This window comes from Theobroma umbraticum, unplaced genomic scaffold (assembly GCF_002168275.2).
Source record: "Theobroma umbraticum cultivar Fairchild unplaced genomic scaffold, ASM216827v3 scaffold_67.0, whole genome shotgun sequence".
NCBI classification, from domain to species: Eukaryota; Viridiplantae; Streptophyta; class Magnoliopsida; order Malvales; family Malvaceae; genus Theobroma; species Theobroma umbraticum.
In genome coordinates, this window is record NW_018397262.1 from 4,864,403 (window position 1) to 4,882,722 (window position 18,320).

Genomic DNA, 18,320 nt, shown 5'->3' on the forward strand with positions numbered 1-18,320 from the left:
GATTATCGTCATTATTAAATTATTTATAATTAGACTAGTTAATTTTTTTAAGTAAACTATTAAGATTAATTCCATTGAATAATTTTCAAGATTTATTTGTATAATTTTCATATGAATTTTTTCATCTAATTTTCTTCATATTTTTGTCAAATATTAAACTTCTAATATGACTATTTTATAGACATTATCTTCGACTCTTCACCTCTGAAATCCTAATTCCGCCATTGATCACAAGTCTTCTTAACCAACAACTTTTCTTTTCTTTTCTTTCTTTCTTTCTCCTTTTTTACCATCAAAACCGTGTCTCTCTATCCTATTGCAGCGACCACCAATGGTTTGCACCTCCCATTCTCTTTCTTTTCCTCCTTTCTTTCTTTATCTTCCTTTTCTTCATGGGTAGATGGGTTTCTATTTCCAAATTTACACTTCCTTCTCAAATGTTTGATTGAAATGTGGATGCTGTTTCAATTCTAAAATATTTTGTTTGAGAAAAAATAAAGGATAGAATGAGGTCTAGTAAATCACTCTATCATCAAAATCTTTCAAAGGTCTTAATCGAAGTTAATGAAGAAGGAGTTGATAATAAAACTGAATTTACTCAAAATTAGTTAATTATAGTTAATCACTCAAAAATAAGGTTTTTTTTAAAATGTATATAATTTCAGTAACCTTTCCTCTCTTTTTTTTCTATTGTATTTGAATAATTTTTGTTGGGTTCAATTAAATTAGTAAGGTATTATTTTTTTAGATTATAATGTTGCTTAATTTTTTCTAAGATAATTTCTTTTGAAAATGAATAGTAAAAAATATTTTTTATAAGACAATCTAAACAATCGGAAATATTATCCATAGTTTATTCAAATAATAAAAAATATTAAATTTTTCAACAAACTATTTTTCACGTAAAAAATTTTCCTTCATCAACTTATTTTACAATTACCAAACAGACCCTAAAGAATAGTGTTACAAGCTAATAGAATTCCTACTAATTTAAATTCATTAGGCAAGAACAATCTTAGGAAGCCTATCTCATTAGTGAACAGTGCCATTTCCACTTCACAACCAAAATAGAATGAAGATGCCACTATCAACACCGTGTCTTTCTAAGAATTTGATACATAAACTCATGTTAGTTATCAATGAGCAAGCAACAAGCTTCGATGGTGATCCTCCTTCATCAAACACTCACCAGTAGACTGCCTCACTAGAAAATTCAACACTAAATGGTATGATTACGAACTCATTTTGCTTAAATGCACAAAATACAATGATTGATGAGCCAGTGAACATAAATGCTTATGTTATTAATCATAGTTAGTGAATCATTGATACTAATGCGTCATCTCATATATCCTATTGTTTGAATTCCTTTGCATACATTGAACCAGTTCATAACATGTTTGTGCAAATGCCTAACAGTACTAGGACTTTAGTCACAAACATAGGGATAGTTAGATTGATACCCTTTTTAACCTTACAAAATATGCTTTGTGTTCCATCTTTCAAGTTCAATTTAATTTTTGTTAGTAAGCTCACACAAACTAAGCAAAATTACATTGTGTTCATCAATTCACATTTCATAATTAAGGAAATCAACTCATATTTTGATATTTGACATTTTAGGGCTTTTTTGGCCTTTTTTTTTAGTTTAAAAATTATTATGAAATTCTTATAAAAAATAGCTTTTAAAATTAAGTTAAAATTATTTGATAAATTTACTTTTATAAGTTTTTTTTAGATAAACTATTTGAGAAAACAACTTATATAAGTTCTAATTTTAGTTAAAATTATTATAAAAGATAATGTTGGGATTATTTTTAATAGATGACTTTTTGAAAAAAAATATTCTCTTGAAAAATTAGTGTGTTTTTAAAATAATAGAAGAGAAAGCTCATTTTTAAAGTTTTTCTTGACACTCTTTTTTTTTGGATTTTGTTTTTTTTAAAGAATTATTTTTTAAAAAAATTTCTCAAAATCCTATTTAGTCCGACTTTTATATTTAAGATATAAATAAGTTGAAAAAAAAAAAACAGATCAAATAGGCACTTAGTCTAGAACATACTTCATTGGCTACAATATAAGTAATTCAACAAAATTATCCAAGTATTTCATGTGAAATATGCCCTTTGGCTAAGAAGGAAAGACTATAGTTTCTTATTCACATTCAATCTACAAGTATGCCTACCTTTCAAAAAAAAACAAAAAATCTACAAGGATGCCTTTTGAATTGTTGCATATGAACATATGGAGACCATATTCAATACCTACTATCAATGGTCATCACTATTTTCCTAATTGTTGGGCATCAATATTTAAAATTTACCTGAACTTTCTTAATGAAGGCAAAATCAGATATTATCTTAATAGTGCCTTCATTTTGTAACAAGATAAAGAACCAATTCAATATAAACTCAAACAGAACAAGTTAGATAATGGACTTGAATTCAATTTAATAGAGTTTTATTCTTCAAAAGATATAATTCACCAACTTTAAGTTTTCTCAATAGAAAGAAGAAGGGGAAGTCAAATACATTTGTTCGAATATAAAATACATATCTTTATTATTTAATTCAATACATGAATGTAATTATTAGAAAACTTCAAAATATTTTGACTATTTATTATAGATAGTTTAATATTATTGATATGTATTTATTTATGTAATCTTATTAATGTATTGATTTATTTATTTTTTTAATACAATTATATGTAGAAAACAAAAAGAATTGGCTTATTTTGGAAATAGATTGGACCATGCAAAAATTAGATCATAATTAATTAATCTTCAACTATATATATAACATTACTATTATATAACGTACAATAAAACAACGAATTAAATAAATAAATTACTATTAATATTAAGACAATACCTTATTGCAATAAACGTTTATTGAAAGAAAATCATAATATCCAAATTTTAGGAATGTAGACGACGTGGTAAAATCGAAACCGCCCATCTCGACGAGCTCATCCTTTGCCGCCATAGATGAAACCAAGCTCCCTCCAACAGGGAGAGCCGAGCCGATCCCTAAGAAGAACACTGAAAAAACCGAAAAACCCCCGAAGCCAAATGGCATTATTACAATTACGCCACTTGACACCTCACTCTCTTTCTTTTACTCCAAAGCTCCGCCATTTCCGCTTTCTCTGCTTTCAAATCCCCTCGCTCCTCCTTCTCCGCCTCTGCTTCAACCACCATGGCTAAAAAGGCAAACACCACAAAAAGAAAATAAAAATCTTCTTCACTTTATGCCTTTTTTGTGATTTTGATTTTTTTTAATTGTTTGTTTTTTTAGGTTTTGGTTCCGATTGCGAACGGGACGGAGCCGATGGAAGCTGTGATTACGATCGACGTCTTAAGGAGATCGGGAGCTGACGTCACGGTGGCTTCCGTCGAGAAACAGCTTCCTGTTGACGCTTGCCACGGTGTTAAGATCGTTGCTGATGCTCTTGTCGCTGATTGTACTAACACCATTTTTGATCTCATCGCTCTTCCTGTAAGTTGTAATTCTTTTGTTTCTTACCTCTTTTCTTCGGGTTTCGGTGTTGACGTGAAATGCAAAATATGAAAAATTTTTAAAAAATTGGTTAAAAAGTTGAGACTTCTTTTTATTTTTTATTGCTTTTTTTTTTTAAACTTCTGCAAGCTAAAATGAAGAAGTGCTTTTGCTTTCAAAAGCAAATAGGTTGTATGAAAGTAAATTAGCGATTTTTTGAAGAAAAATGCAATAAGTGTTTTATTTTTGAGTTATAAAAGTGAATAATTTGTATGAATTTAAAATAGTAATTTTTTTTAGAACAAAAAAGCATGAATTTTTTGAACAATAATTTATTTTTTTGTTTTATTTTTTTTTGTTATAAAAGTGATTTTTGTTATATATTTTATTTTTTTAAGAACAAAATCGAATCTCCTAACCTTTCATTGGTATGGAACAAAGTCTAATTTGATGTTTATTACTCAGTATAAAATTTCAAGTTATATCTGGTAGAAGCAATTTTGGCCTTCTCGTGTGTTTTCAATCCTCTTAGGTTCTAATATGGTCATATTTTTCTTGTTTGCCGTGTTTGTGCTCAAATATGTACTTTTCCGATTGAATTTTCTCACTGATACTTTTGCTATTAGGGAGGCATGCCTGGTGCTACCAACCTCAAAAATTGTGAAGCTCTTGAAAGTGTTGTGAAGAAGCAGGCTGTAGATGGGCGGCTTTATGCTGCCGTTTGTGCTTCACCTGCTGTTGCACTTGGTTCGTGGGGTCTGTTGAAGGGACTGAAAGTGAGTACTAAGTGATAAATTTTATCTAAATTATTTCAGAGATCATGATACGGTTGTTGGCATGACTTTTATCGTGTATAGTGTTGCATGATTGAACTCATAATCATCGTATTGTTTCTGACAGGCAACCTGTTACCCATCTTTTATGGACCAACTGACATCTTGTGCAACAGCTGTTGAATCAAGAGTTCAGCAGGATGGCAAAGTTGTGACAAGTCGTGGACCTGGCACTACCATGGAGTTTGCTGTAGCACTAGTCGAGCAATTGTACGGCAAAGAGAAGGCTTATGAAGTTTCTGGGCCATTGGTATGCACGCTTTTACTACAGTAGTTATTTATGCATTCTTTTGCGGAAAAGGGAAAAGCCATGTGGCTAATTGGAAGTTCAATAAAATGAAACCACTGTTTGCTAAAAGGAAACTGATTATCTTCAGGTGATGCGTCCAAACCATGGTGATGAGTATACAGTCACTGAGTTGAATCCCATGGAATGGAAATGCAATGATAACCCTCAGGTGAGGTTTTGGCATTGGTTTATTGCTTTCATTTTATCAAACTTTGAAATGATATTTGATGTATTAATCTTTATTCTGAAGTATGTCTCAGTACACATTTTCCAGTGTGCAGTTAATGCAGGATCTATATTCTCACCTCAATACTCTAATTAGGATATCCAGAAAGAGTTCCAATTTGTGAGTCTTAAGATTTTCAAGGGAAGCAAATTTAGAACTAGCTAGTGAAGTGCATAAAGACTAGAAAAGCCTAAAGTGAGCAGCAATCAAAGTTGGAAAAAGCGGATCCTAGGTAGGTATCTTAGCTTCATATCTAAGGAAATGGCTTGCATCTGGCAATTTCTACCGTTGTCTTTTCTTCTTTGCTTTTACAGGGTAGCAATTTAAACTCCTAGATATGCAAGAACACTTGGGTAATAACCTTTTCCCTCTTTCTGCTTCGCTTCTCTTAGTTGAACTTGTAATAACATCCTAATAGATTGGGAATCAAAACATTGATTTAATATACTGGATGGTTTGTAAGTTGATTGCAGAAAGAAGATAGTTGTCTTAATATCCAAATACTCTTCATTTCCTTGCCCAATATGATTCTGTGCAATCAGTTTCAACTTCATTCCGATATTCAATTCCATGTGTTGTGACATCCAAATTTGTCCTCCTTCTATTATACGAAATTTTGGGGTTATATTTCATTTCTTTTCTATTATAAAAGTTGCTTTTTGTTAATATTTCAGATCCTTGTACCAATTGCTGATGGCTCAGAAGAAATGGAAGCAGTTATAACCATTGATATCCTGCGTCGAGCGAAGGCAAATGTTGTGGTTGCCTCTGTTGGAGACAATCTTGAAATTCTGGCTTCTAGGAAAGTAAAGTTAGTGGCAGATATGCTCCTTGATGAAGCTGCTAAACTTTCATATGACCTAATAGTCTTGCCAGTATGTTGGGATTCTGTCATGTTTCTTGTCTCCGTTTCGTGCCTACTCTTTCTTCCTTAGCTAAATATATTATGAACCTTTTCTTGCATATTTTCAGGGTGGACTTGGCGGTGCTCAAGCATTTGCTAACTCAGATAAGCTGGTGAACTTGCTAAAGAAGCAGATGCAATCAAACAAACCCTATGGAGCTATATGTGCATCTCCAGCTTTGGTCTTGGAGCCCCATGGCTTACTTAAGGTCTAATTTTAATCATGTTAATATTTGCGTGGGGAGAATACTTGTCGCGTGACTATGAATGTTGTAAAAGCCAATTTACTTGATACCCTTGAGTAATTCATAAACTAAATTATAAACTAAAAGTATTTAAAAACCCATAATCAACTGTTGCTCTGTGAAGTAGTCTCTGCCATTCAGGAGACTGGATTAAATAATTCTACTAATATTTTGTACATAAGAATTTATCATTAGGCTCTAAGGTCATCATAAACTGTTTAACTGTAGTCATTTGCTCATAGGCTTTGAAACTTTAAACATTCAGTGTTGCACAAAGTTAAAAAATAATTTTGAAATTGTGCTTGCTTTTGCGCATTAATTGTGTTACTTTAATAATAATATAACCTACATGTGCTTAAGTTTGTGTGCGACTTTTGTAATTATATTTGTTTCAAACATATAGATCTTGAGTTAAAAGAAAATGGTACACAAGTCTTCAGGAATTTTCTGCATTCAGTATTCGCAAATGTTTAACAGTTGTATTCTGCTAATTTCCAGGGCAAAAAGGCCACAGCATTCCCTGCAATGTGCAACAAGCTGTCAGATCAGAGTTTCATTGACAACAGAGTTGTGGTTGACGGCAACCTCATTACAAGCAGGGGCCCTGGAACTGCCATGGAGTTCGCACTAGCAATCGTGGAGAAGTTTTTTGGACGCCAGAAAGCTATAGAGCTAGCAAAAGTAATGCTTTTTGTACACCAGTAGGTGCTGGTCTGAATGTTTGTCCTTTGGTCCTTGCTACCATAGAATATGCTATGAGAAGATACAGGGGAAGGTAAATTTGCTGTTTGAATGTGAACATGTCACTTTTGCGGTTATGTACAACAGTTTGTTGATAAATAAATGAGCTTCGGAAGAGCTCAGCAACAAGACTTACCATGTGATAACTAACATCTTTGAGTCCTTGATTCCTGCCTGGGTGTACATGCTGAATACTGAGAGAATATGAAGCAGAAAAATAGATAATCACTTGTTTCATGAACATAGTAAGGGATGAAACCATTTTCTTGATTTTCGTTTAGCAGAAGATAATGGTAAGTTTAATATATTATTCATTGTTTACATGCAATTTGAGGTTACAGAGCTGAATCTCCGACAAAATGGTTTTCTGTAATTTTATTTAAAAGTCAATTACTATGGTAATGTGCCCGTCAACGTTTGATCGGAAATATGTCGGAATTTAATGGGTAATTATTGATGAGAATGAAGGTTTATTTTTTATGTCGAAAAATTAATTAAAATAAAAAATTCTTTGATAAAATTCAATGTAATTAAAGTATAAAGATGACATTTAATATTTATCCCATTAACTTTTATACTATGAAAGATCAAAATCAATTAGTTTTGCATTAACAATTTCATTTCACTTGTATTTACCAACACTCAATATGTAACATCTCTATTAATATTAATATTTCAGTACATGCAATCTTAATTTACACAATAAAGAGTAGTCCTCTTTTATTTCAAATATAAATTTTACACTACTTAATCGTAAAATTCAAACTTGAGATTATTAAATAACAATCTCAATTAGATCTTTATTTAAAAGATAACGAAACCAAACTGCGAACCACTATTAAAACTTTATAAAATCAACAATAAACTTGGAACCCTAAATTTCCAAGGCTAATGTTGATGATCCTTGATTCTTTTTGCCACCCTTTGCTTGCTCTTTCATTCCATGGGGATGGGCTCAAACAGTAATTTATGCACACAATCCATATTGGCTTGGGTTTGAGTACCAAAGAAGTCACCGTATTTGTATATTTCATATTATTATGCCACATTAATATATCATGCTATCTCTTATTATAACATGTCAATATGACATGTTAGCGACACGTGATATAAAATAACATATGACATTTTAGCTAAGTCAATTATTATAATAACTTATTTAATTCAAAATAAAGCATAAAGTTTTATTTGGTTTAGAATAAAAATACAAGAACTTAATTCAACGTAATAAAAAAATAATAATTTATTTAAAATTTTAAAAATAATTTAAAGAGTTTTTAATTATTTTTTTTATAACTATGCAAATGCTGTGTAAGATTATGACAAATTTCATGCAAAATAATTGTACCTTGACGGTCATTAAATCGTCTACAAGCCTAAAAATAAGGCAGGTATGATAAAAATAACTCAAAGGTAGACCAATTCTCAGTGCAATTAGGCAAATGTTCAGTTATGGACTCGCTTATGCAGAAATGAGAAATGGCCAAGGCTACTGGAACACCAATAGAGATCCAAGCATTTTTTAAATACTTATCAAAAGTCGGCATGCATCCACTCTGATTCCATTGTGCTTCTTTCAGCATTCCTCTACAATAAGCTATCCACTGCATTCAACACAAATTTCTTAATCATTAACAAATATTATTTTTTTATCAATAAAGGGGAGATTGATCTAGACTTTTTGAATAAGTCTGATACATTTTTTATTATCAAAAATCAAAAGTGTCACAATTAAAATTAAAAATGCGTACATTAACATGATAATATGATATGTTGATATGAAATTTTTTATTTATCAAATAAATATTATATTATAAGTGATATTTTAATTAACAATAATTAATTAATTATTAATTAATATTTATTTAATTTAAAATAAAAATACATAAATTTAATTTAACCTAATAAAAGTATTATGTCAATAATTTTTCACTCGTGACCGTTAGTCCCACTTACTTTGTCCTTGACGTATGGTAGAACTTCCTGGTCAAGATGTTCAGAGGCATCTTGGACTACTTCATCAACAGAGTTATACAGGGCCAAGTAGCATACAATGGAACCGATTTGAAGGTATTTTAGTGGTTATTAGATGGACATCAGCGTCCTATCCAGTAACCTGAAAGCACACTTCATATCAACTGAAGGATTAGGCAGCCTGTACCTATCGGCCAATGTATCTACATTATTCTTATGGACATCAATCCACAATCACTGGATGGTTAGTCCACTAATCTTGCTATTTAGTCAGTTAACTTATTGAATTAATCAATTAATCTTATCTTTCTTTTCATCTTATTTTAAAAATCTTCCAACAATTCCTCATCAATTTCAAAATATAACTAAATCCAATATTTCCAAAAATCTCATGCATAGATAAAGATATAGATATATATATATATATATATATATTAATTTAAAACATTGATCTAATTAGTGAAAAGTTTTGTCAAACTAATTAAAAATAATTTTATATGAGTAATCACATGTAAGATTCTAAAGCTCAACATAAAATAATTTAATATTCGTTGATACTATTTTTGATCACGCATCATGTCTCCTTTTCATGAATAATGTAAAGATCAAGTTTTTTTAACCTGTAAACACGACTCCATTTTCACCAATAGAGGTGAAATTCCTAATAACAATGATTTTGACATATGACATTATATGTTATGGGTTTATTAAGACTTAAAACGTATTATACTCAATCTTCGTTCCTTTTCAAACAGGACCAAGCACTAAACTTAATCCGAGATGGATAAATGAATTGTTAATGCTTTTTAATTATCAATTAGCATGAAAACTCACCCTTTTTATCAAACAAACTTTGTTCAAATCAACTGATGTTTTATAATTTATCTTGTTTACTTCACATATTGCTATTACATGAGCCCACACAAAACATTTGGACATGCAAAGCATAGATGCACCGGATGGGCTAACTGGGTGTTACTTTGGTAAGTCTATGTTGCCTGGCTCATATCAATCGTCCGTAAGGATGAAAAGAAGTGTCAAATTTGGGTAGTAGAAAATGGGACTCTCAATATTTTCCCAGGTAGTTTTGAAGAATACAAAGAGGAGCTGCAAAGAGAGAATAGTGACCATATAAGTGCATTAAAACCTGCAATTTTCTATGAGGTTTATAACCTTGGTACTGTAGACTAGTAATGAGCTATGTTGCTATGCTATTAAAAGAAAGGAAAAAGGAATAATCAGTAGTTATCTGAACCTTCAACTGAAACATAGAAAAGAAATATCCCCAACATCAAATCTGAATAATCATTTTATGCACAGCCACTAGTTTAAGAATACAAAATTAAGCCAGTTCCAGCATCAACGCATTTGAGTGGTCTGACTAAACTCACTCAGCTTCAAGTTCAGCACCGAATTGCTCCAATCGGACAGCATCCTCGTTTAAATCCCGCACCAAAACATGATTAACCACTCCATCATCTTCACTTGCATGGACCTGTCGCCCACCAAACCTAAATCAAACCAAAATCAAAATTACAACCAAGAAACATGTGAGCATGATAAGAAAAAATAACATCAAAACTTTAATCCTTGCTAGTTGTTAAATGGTTTCATTGTGCATTCATCTTTTTGATGAATTACTTTGTACGATCATTTGATATTACCCGTTCAACTTTAGGTTATTCCCTGATGAAAATCAAAAGCATTTTCCATAGCTATTCAAGAACGTCCAACAACAAATCTAGGAACATGTTTGATTTCAATTAGAGGTGGCAAAATGAAGCCAAACCCAAACCAGAGAAACCGTCCAACAAAGCTCAAATCCAAAGCCAACCAAACCCAAACTGATCAAAAATTCAAAAACCCAAAGCGAAACAATCAAAATCCAAGACAATCTGAACACAAAACAACCCAAATTCAAATCAATCCGACCTCAAAGTTCATGCTGATATAGTTACATCTTCCACAAAATCTAAAAATGACATGTAATTAGCCCAAACCTGAACAAAACTTGAAACAATCCAAAATTGGAACGGCCCAAACCCAAAACGATCCTAACCTAGAATAGCCCAATCTGAAATGGATCGAACTTGAACCAATCAGCTCCTGAAATGACTGAACCCTAACCGACCTATTTGCTGCCTCTAATTTTAGTTGACCACCTATTTGCCACCTCCAATTTCAGTTGATTCATACATATTACCCTATGAATGTTAGCTGTCTATATAGATGGCGTCTCTGGTTTTCAATCTACAAACTCTAGCAACTTGCATAAAAGCTAATTTTACAAGAAATATTCAGGCGTAGACAACTAGTTACGTAACACTCCAGTCACCAAAAATTAGTTGTGGGTTTTTGCATGTGATAAAAATCAACCAGAAAAAGAAACTAACACAGAGAATCAACTATAGTAGTTAATTGATTGTAACTACGTAGACTTGAGATTCACTGGTGACCATATGCACTCAAATTTCTTCCTAACTACTTACTATCATTAACTTGTTTTGCTTTTCTCTTTTGGTTCTTTGATGGTTTAGTAATGCCCAAATCATTTTTCCCCTTGTGATTTTTTGATCCGATGTTTTACAAAATAAAAATGTAAACTTTCCAAGATGATAAAAAAAAATTACCATCGTCCATTCATCAACTCTATGCACTTTTGAGCATCCTTCCTATCCTTATATTTTACCAAAACAACACCTTGTGGATTGTTCTCACAAACCTGCAGGACAAAACAAACCAAATCTTAGAAATGGGACAACCCTTAATTAAATATGGAACAACCACTCTGCAAATTGGAGCTAATCATGCAGAAGAAACGAAGTAGTGCAGCTGAGATTTTGATCATTGAAATAAGAAAATGGAAGTAGATAAAAAAAGAGGAGAGATAGACAGACGGACAGACAAACAGATAGAGAACACATAGGAAAATGAACTTATCGCTCGGTAAAAGGAACACCAGGCAAAGAAAGAGAGAACTTAGCTCTCTATGCGCATGCACAAGCATTCATCTCTTCCTACAAACACAAAGCGTGTAGAATAAAGGAAAACTTGGATATCTAGCCTTGTCAAATTGAAGGATGAATATATTATGGGTGAAGGAGATGACTACTAAATTTTATAGGGCATGGAAGCTTAAGACATTTCATCAGATGACAGTATTCTGTCTCGTAATTGAACTGTAACATTCCTAAAAGTAGTAAGAAACCATACAATACAAGGAAACTACCCTTTCTATATGGTACATATGCCATTAATAATTTGCCAGGTCAATTTTGTTGTTAACAAGTATTATAAATATATGTTCTATGCAGCCTTGTCAAATACTCATTGAATAAAATAAATTTAACAAATAAAAAAGAAAAGGAACAGTAGTTGCAGCCCAAGAAGCTTTAGGTCAAAGCAAAAAGCAGGGGAAATACTTCAAGGAGTTTAATGGGAAACTGCAATTTTCTAAACTGCCCAGCTCTGTGTTAGCCAGAGATAACCCTCTCCGCAGGCAAGCTCCTAGAGTAAGAGGGAATGATTCATGGCTTTTAATAATTACAAGATCCTTGAATTCTGTAAATTATTGGAGGACAAAGAACTTCTACTCCATATCCAACACCAGATTGAGAGACTTCATGAAACAATTCCATCACGGTTCCACAATACCTAATTTCAGGACTTATCAGCCAAGACATGAGTATATATTCTATTATTACATGGCTATTTATCACACATGTATCAAATTATACAGATGAGCTCATGCTAAAAGGTTATATTACCTTGACTGAGTCCACTGGACCAAGCTTCACACATTCCCCTTTAACATCCTCCTCCAGCTCGGAACGTAAATTTTCATCTGCCTGCAGAGATAAGGGGAAAGTCAACTCACAACTCCATATAACGTATAAGTAGCAGCTGTAGGGACCTGATGTTACTTATACTACTTATAACAACCACATTCAAAGGAGAAGATTAGAAATTAATCTTAAATTCAAAATAGTAACCGGAAAATTTTAAGCATTGGAGGCAGTCATGCATATAAATTTTGGGGAATGCTGTCATGCAATTGACCATGGTTTCAAGCATACCCTCATTTCAGCAGGAGTAAACATGTTACGTAGGACAACAGTCGCTGGAATTGTCACCTTTGCATCATCACGACCACCTGCACCAGACACAAAAAATGAGCCCTGGGGATGCAAGTGTTGCACAAGAGAAAGCCGACAAGTGAAACTATGCCAAGAAATAAGTTTCATGGTACCAACACTAAAAAGCCACTCAAAGTCAATACAAAAGTTAGCATTGCTCATAATGCAAAAGCATTCAATCTCATGATTTGAGCTTATTTCTTTACCAAGATTGCCGAGTCATACTAGCAGAATGGAATTGACTACAATGCAGAGTAGGTCTATTTTTTATAACATTAAATGCAACAAGAAAAGGAAAACATAAAATGTTTGTAAATAAAAAAAATTTCAAACAAGACTCATTGCAGAAAACCTATATCGATACTCCCAAATATATATTTTTTTCTTTTGGGTACATATGGAGACCTATTGGGTCTTGGGCCATCTCACAACCGCCCCCGCCCCCCGAAGGTTTAAAATTGAGACCTCTAAGATGGAGTTTCAAGTTCTAACCATTGGGTGCAATGCAATGAAGATATTAATAACACATAAGAAAACAAGCAAACAAACCATGTAAGAATAGATAACTTCATCCATATCCTAAATTTCTTCCATCTACAGACAAGGTGGTACCAACAATTTACCAAATTAAATCCGTGCATATTGTTTTTGTATGGTAAACAGAAAAAGGAAAGAGGAAAAGAACTCATATAGAGAGTCAAAAGGAAAGTAGAAAGCACTTCAAAATTATCGTTTCCAATACAGCACTACCGCAAGATGAGAACCCACCCCAGCCGAGTATCTTATCCTCAACTTTCTTCAATTTCTTTTTTTTCCTGTTGTCCACTTGTTTGGCTATAAATTTCTCCCCTGCATTAGAGCAACAGAAGCCTATCAGTAAAGAAAGACTCAAAACATTAAAAAAAAGCTCCTCAGTTGACTCTGCATAGAAATGTATTCAATTCCCCGTTGATAAGAAAAACAATTACACAAATAATTCAAACGATACCTGGCCAAAGTTAAAAGTAACTGTGCCCAAACATTGTACCTTTCTGCTCAAATTTAGCTTGGGTGACTGACATAGGGATCTTGCCACCGAGACGTAAAGGTGTCCCATCCAAAATTTGCATAGCCAAAGCAACAGAAGGCTCCTAGCACAGATAAGAACTTCCAGGTTAGCAAAATTTTATAAATGTTACACATCAAAAATGTGAAATGAGGAAGAAAACTACCTTCAGATAAGTGACAAGTGCATCCCCCTTTTTCCTTCCTGTCTCCTTGTCAACATAGATCTTCACACGAGGTCTTTTTGTTTCAGGGTCCTATAAAATTTTTCACACTTACTCATGAGGTGTACAACATAAAATCCTATTCATGCATGGATTTAACCTCTCCTATTATTATTGGGTGCATTTTGGATTAAGCCCCAGAGAATAAGCTACCCACTGCTGTGGTATACAAGCAAGGGAAAAAATATAATAATCACAACAATCATGCACCTATTAGAGATTTCTTCCGCACAATGTATCCAAATTCAGGAACCAGGGCATTATCCCCACCCAGACACCCAGACATACAGAACTACCAGTTAAGACCTGAATAACGAATGTCACAAACTTGTGACTCTCATTAAAGCTTTTGTGATAGGAAATATAATGTTCAAACATCTCGTGACAGTACTAATGCAACAACACAATAAAATCTCCTAGGCGAACACATAAAGCACGAGCTCCCACTCAAGCTATTCAGATGTACACTACATAGAGAAATTTATGCATGATAGCAGAAAGAAAATTTAGCATAGTTAAACCACTGAAAACTGAGATGAATAAAATACTATACTACCAAAATTCAGTCTATGCCACTCAAAGGGAAAGGCCAGAGATTTACTACAGTTGCAACAGGCTAAACACTATATGGGGAAGAACACTTTCACAATGGTATCATTATCAGTGTTTAACAACATAAAGGGAATTCAGCAATCCCACAAGCCTCATCTTTAGTTATTTTTTTCCTTCACATTTTATGTTGCTAAGCATTTCAAGTTGTGATTAGTACACTGAAACAAGATGTAGTAAGCATTTTGAATAATTTTATCAATCTTATCTTTTCTAGAATCATATGCAGCACGTGTCAGTCAATTCCATGAAGTCAGGATACAATGCATGGATGCACAATGTTTATTTATTCCAGCCCTTCCATCTCCTTAATGCAAAGAAAATATATCTATGTATTCAGAAAACTTCAGCCATTATAGAGTCCAATTCATTATGACCATGTAAGATGGTCTTTACCTTCTTGATTACCCCACAAATAGCTGTACCAACTAATCTTTAGACACTTTTTTCTATAATTTTCATCTTTTTTTCTTCAGAGTTTATGTTGCTAAGAATTTCAAATTTCATTTAGTACACTGAAGTAATATCCACAAAGCATTTTGAATATTTTGGGTAACATACTGATATAATCAATCAACAAGCAGGCAAATACGCGTCAGTCGAAACTTCTTAAAGTCAGGATGCAATTCGATGCTTGTACACACAATGTTTAATTTTTTTACAGTCCTCTTTCTAAAGATGAGTTCATCTCTTTGCTGCCAAAAGAATTTGGTTAGTACTTGAATGTGAAAAGAGAACTTCGCCATTTAACCATCCATAGATAGAGTCAAATAAAATAAAATATGCAAGACAGGTTTCTTACCTCTTTGATTATCCCGCACTTGGAAAACACCTCAACCAACTGCCACATGTTTCCAATTAGAGACTAACCAAAAAAAGAAAGGAAAGAAGAAGGAAGGAAAGACATTAAGGTTCTAAAGTTAACATTACTTCTTCTGCAGTTACATCATCAGGCAATCCAGTCACATAGACATTTGTATTGACTTTCAATTCAAACCAAGAATCAGGAGGTTTATTAGGTTCCTGCAAAAGTATTAAAATGATAAAGGATATTACAAGCTCAGCTCATATCATATATACAAACAATTGGACTATTTCAGTCCAAATTAATGAAACACTAAGAGGCTGTCCAAAAAATAACTACATAAAACATATGATTCTTTTCTTTGTAGTAATATACTACTGAATTGAAAGTGGAAGTTTATAGACTAATGCACTCAAAAGCATTCCACATGGGCAATTCTTAATCTTGGCAAAGTAAAGGCAAAGAATATTGCACCAAAAGGACAATGCTATTACAATAATGATGCCAAAAATTGAGGATGACAACTGTAATGCTACTTGGAAACAGCAAGATAAAGAATGCAACTAGAATAGGATAACACCTTTCTTCAAAGAATTATAAAAAGAAAACTCCAAGGGAAAGAAAGAATACCTTCTTCTCAACTTTCTTTTCCAACAATTTTCTCTTGGCATTAGAACCTGCTTCAGTTTGCTCCCCACTGCCATTAACTTCTTCTCTAACAGAGGCATCAGCAGCATCAGTAAGATCAGCAGCAACAGTAGCACTTACAGTTGAAAAAACTTCCTCTTCTTGCAAGAATGTCATCTCTTCTACTCCATAGTGCTCATATTTGCTTGATGAGTTATCCTATCATGCATCATCAGTAACTCATACAATTAAAAAATAAATAAATAAATAAAGGTCATGCAAAACTGAATTTTTAAGAGAGAGAAGGAGAAGATAAGAGAAGCTATAAAAACGGAATTGTAAAGAGCAATAACAACAAAAACATTAATGCAACAATATGATATTAGAATTCTGACTTTTACAAATTATGCAAAACAGAATTCCCAACCTAGTGACTGACAAAAATATTCTTTGAATGGAAATTATAGCTTTCATTTAAATTTTATACTTGAAAGACAATTGGACCCTTCCAATCTAAAGATATGCATGGCAAGTTACATAAAATAAGTCACTAACTATTCCTGAGTAAGATGCATTAGCCATTAAGTACACAAACATGTTTTAAGGGGGAAAAAGTGCATAGAGAGTTAGGTAGTCTTAGACAAATCATTGAAAATTTGCAATGACTAACTTTTTTTTCAATGTGTTTGATAACATATTTCTGAAAGCACTTAAATTGGAAGAGTTTCAATAAAAAAAATGTTGAAAATTTTTAAGTGGTCGAAAGCTGCCTAATGTGTTCGATCATCTTATTAAAGGAAAAAAAAATTAGTTAATTATTTAAGTACACTAACGTGATATTCTTTCTTTCTTCTTTCCTTTCTAACTTATACTAATGTAAAATACTTATAAAATCATATGCATATTTTGCAAAAAAAAAATCAACAAAAATCTATTCAATATTTAATATTCAGTAGCATACCAAACGATTTCAGGAATATAAATTTAGTAATTAAGTGTTCAAGAATTAAAATTCCATACTAAAGTTTTCAGGAGTGAGATTTTTCATCTTATCAGACAGAACCATAATTAAAGAAAATAAACATGTTAAAACTGAAGTCTCAATAGTATGTAACAGTGTAGGAAATAATGAACATAGAGGACAGACCATGAGTCAACTAAAATATACAAGTTCAACCATTTTCACATCTCAACCTATCAAACTAAGGCACCAACCTCAGGAACCCATACTCGCAGACTTCTATCCCACTTGTACCTAGTCCCGTCATCATCAGTGAATTCTTCTTCACCTTCTGGTGGTGTTAGAGGCCTATCCTGATAATCAACCCCGAACCCATCACCAATATCCGCCTCTGCCTCTCCAACCTCTCTCTGCCATTTCTCAAACTCATCATCTTCATTGGAAGGCACTGCACAGTACATTACAGGGTAAGAGGCCCTCGCCAGATAGTGAATACTTTAAATAAAGATAGAAAAAAAATATATGTACCTGCAGCTGAATAATCAGTCTCCTTCACAGTGTTCAAAAGAGCATCGCTATCAGTTGAGGGCACTGAAAACATCACAAAGTGAGAACCTCATCATGAAGACAAAGATTCTAATTTATAAATTACAAAAAAAGCGACTAGAAGTTAATTTCACCTGGAGCAGAATAATCCTTTCCCTGATGAGAAATTCCTGAAACAAACCCAGGAATTGAGGGCAATGGTTCCCCCTGACTTCTTCCTTCAGACCCTGCGAGCGTACTTTCAGAGTCAGTATTTCTCGGACTCGCCATTTTCGGCGCCGCAGTCGACACGACTTGACACTAACAAGGATATGGGATATTGTATAACTTTCCCCAGAATTCAAAAAGACACAATTTTATCACAACTGAAGAGATTATGCAGGAACCAGGAAGAAGAAATTGCAAACCCAAACTGAAAAATTAAAAAAAAAAAAAACAACAACAACAACACTGGAAAGAGAAAGAAGAGGTGCAGAGTGCAGGTGGAGGAAAATTCCAGAACTAAGAAGCAAAAAGGAGGGGAGGAAGAAGCTGACAACTAGGATCAGCACTGAAAAATGGAGAAAAGCCCAAGAAAGAACAGTGAAAAGAGAAAGAAGAGATGTGCAGAGTGCAAAGGCTTCCAGAACCAAGAGGAGAAGGGGAAGTAGGAACTT

The 18,320-nt window shown here is 33.1% G+C and overlaps 3 protein-coding genes across 3 annotated transcripts in view; 1 reads left to right on the plus strand and 2 right to left on the minus strand.

Annotated features, from left to right (window-relative positions):
* Nucleotides 1-3,202, minus strand: part of LOC110419712 (increased DNA methylation 1-like) — a 15,694-nt gene extending 12,492 nt beyond the window's left edge. The window contains exons 1-2 of the mRNA XM_089784134.1: nt 3,124-3,202; nt 2,874-3,031 (exon numbers count right to left, since the gene is read on the minus strand). Coding sequence (XP_089640260.1) covers nt 2,874-3,031; nt 3,124-3,202 — 237 coding nt within the window. The remainder of the gene's footprint in view (nt 1-2,873; nt 3,032-3,123) is intronic.
* Nucleotides 3,060-6,884, plus strand: DJ1B (Class I glutamine amidotransferase-like superfamily protein). The gene is made up of 8 exons (XM_021431905.2): nt 3,060-3,212; nt 3,300-3,500; nt 4,127-4,276; nt 4,401-4,583; nt 4,711-4,791; nt 5,523-5,723; nt 5,821-5,961; nt 6,496-6,884. Exons 1-8 carry the CDS (start codon nt 3,201-3,203, stop codon nt 6,700-6,702), a joined length of 1,176 nt encoding a protein of 391 aa, XP_021287580.2. The 5' UTR covers nt 3,060-3,200; the 3' UTR covers nt 6,703-6,884.
* A 3,011-nt stretch (nt 6,885-9,895) lies between these two features.
* On the minus strand, nt 9,896-18,320 carry ELF9 (RNA binding (RRM/RBD/RNP motifs) family protein). The gene is made up of 13 exons (XM_021431904.2): nt 17,799-18,320; nt 17,647-17,709; nt 17,373-17,566; nt 16,161-16,376; nt 15,656-15,748; nt 15,528-15,566; nt 14,060-14,149; nt 13,876-13,978; nt 13,617-13,697; nt 12,789-12,865; nt 12,480-12,560; nt 11,343-11,434; nt 9,896-10,223 (listed from the first exon to the last, which is right to left on the minus strand). Exons 1-13 carry the CDS (start codon nt 17,932-17,934, stop codon nt 10,100-10,102), a joined length of 1,389 nt encoding a protein of 462 aa, XP_021287579.1. The 5' UTR covers nt 17,935-18,320; the 3' UTR covers nt 9,896-10,099.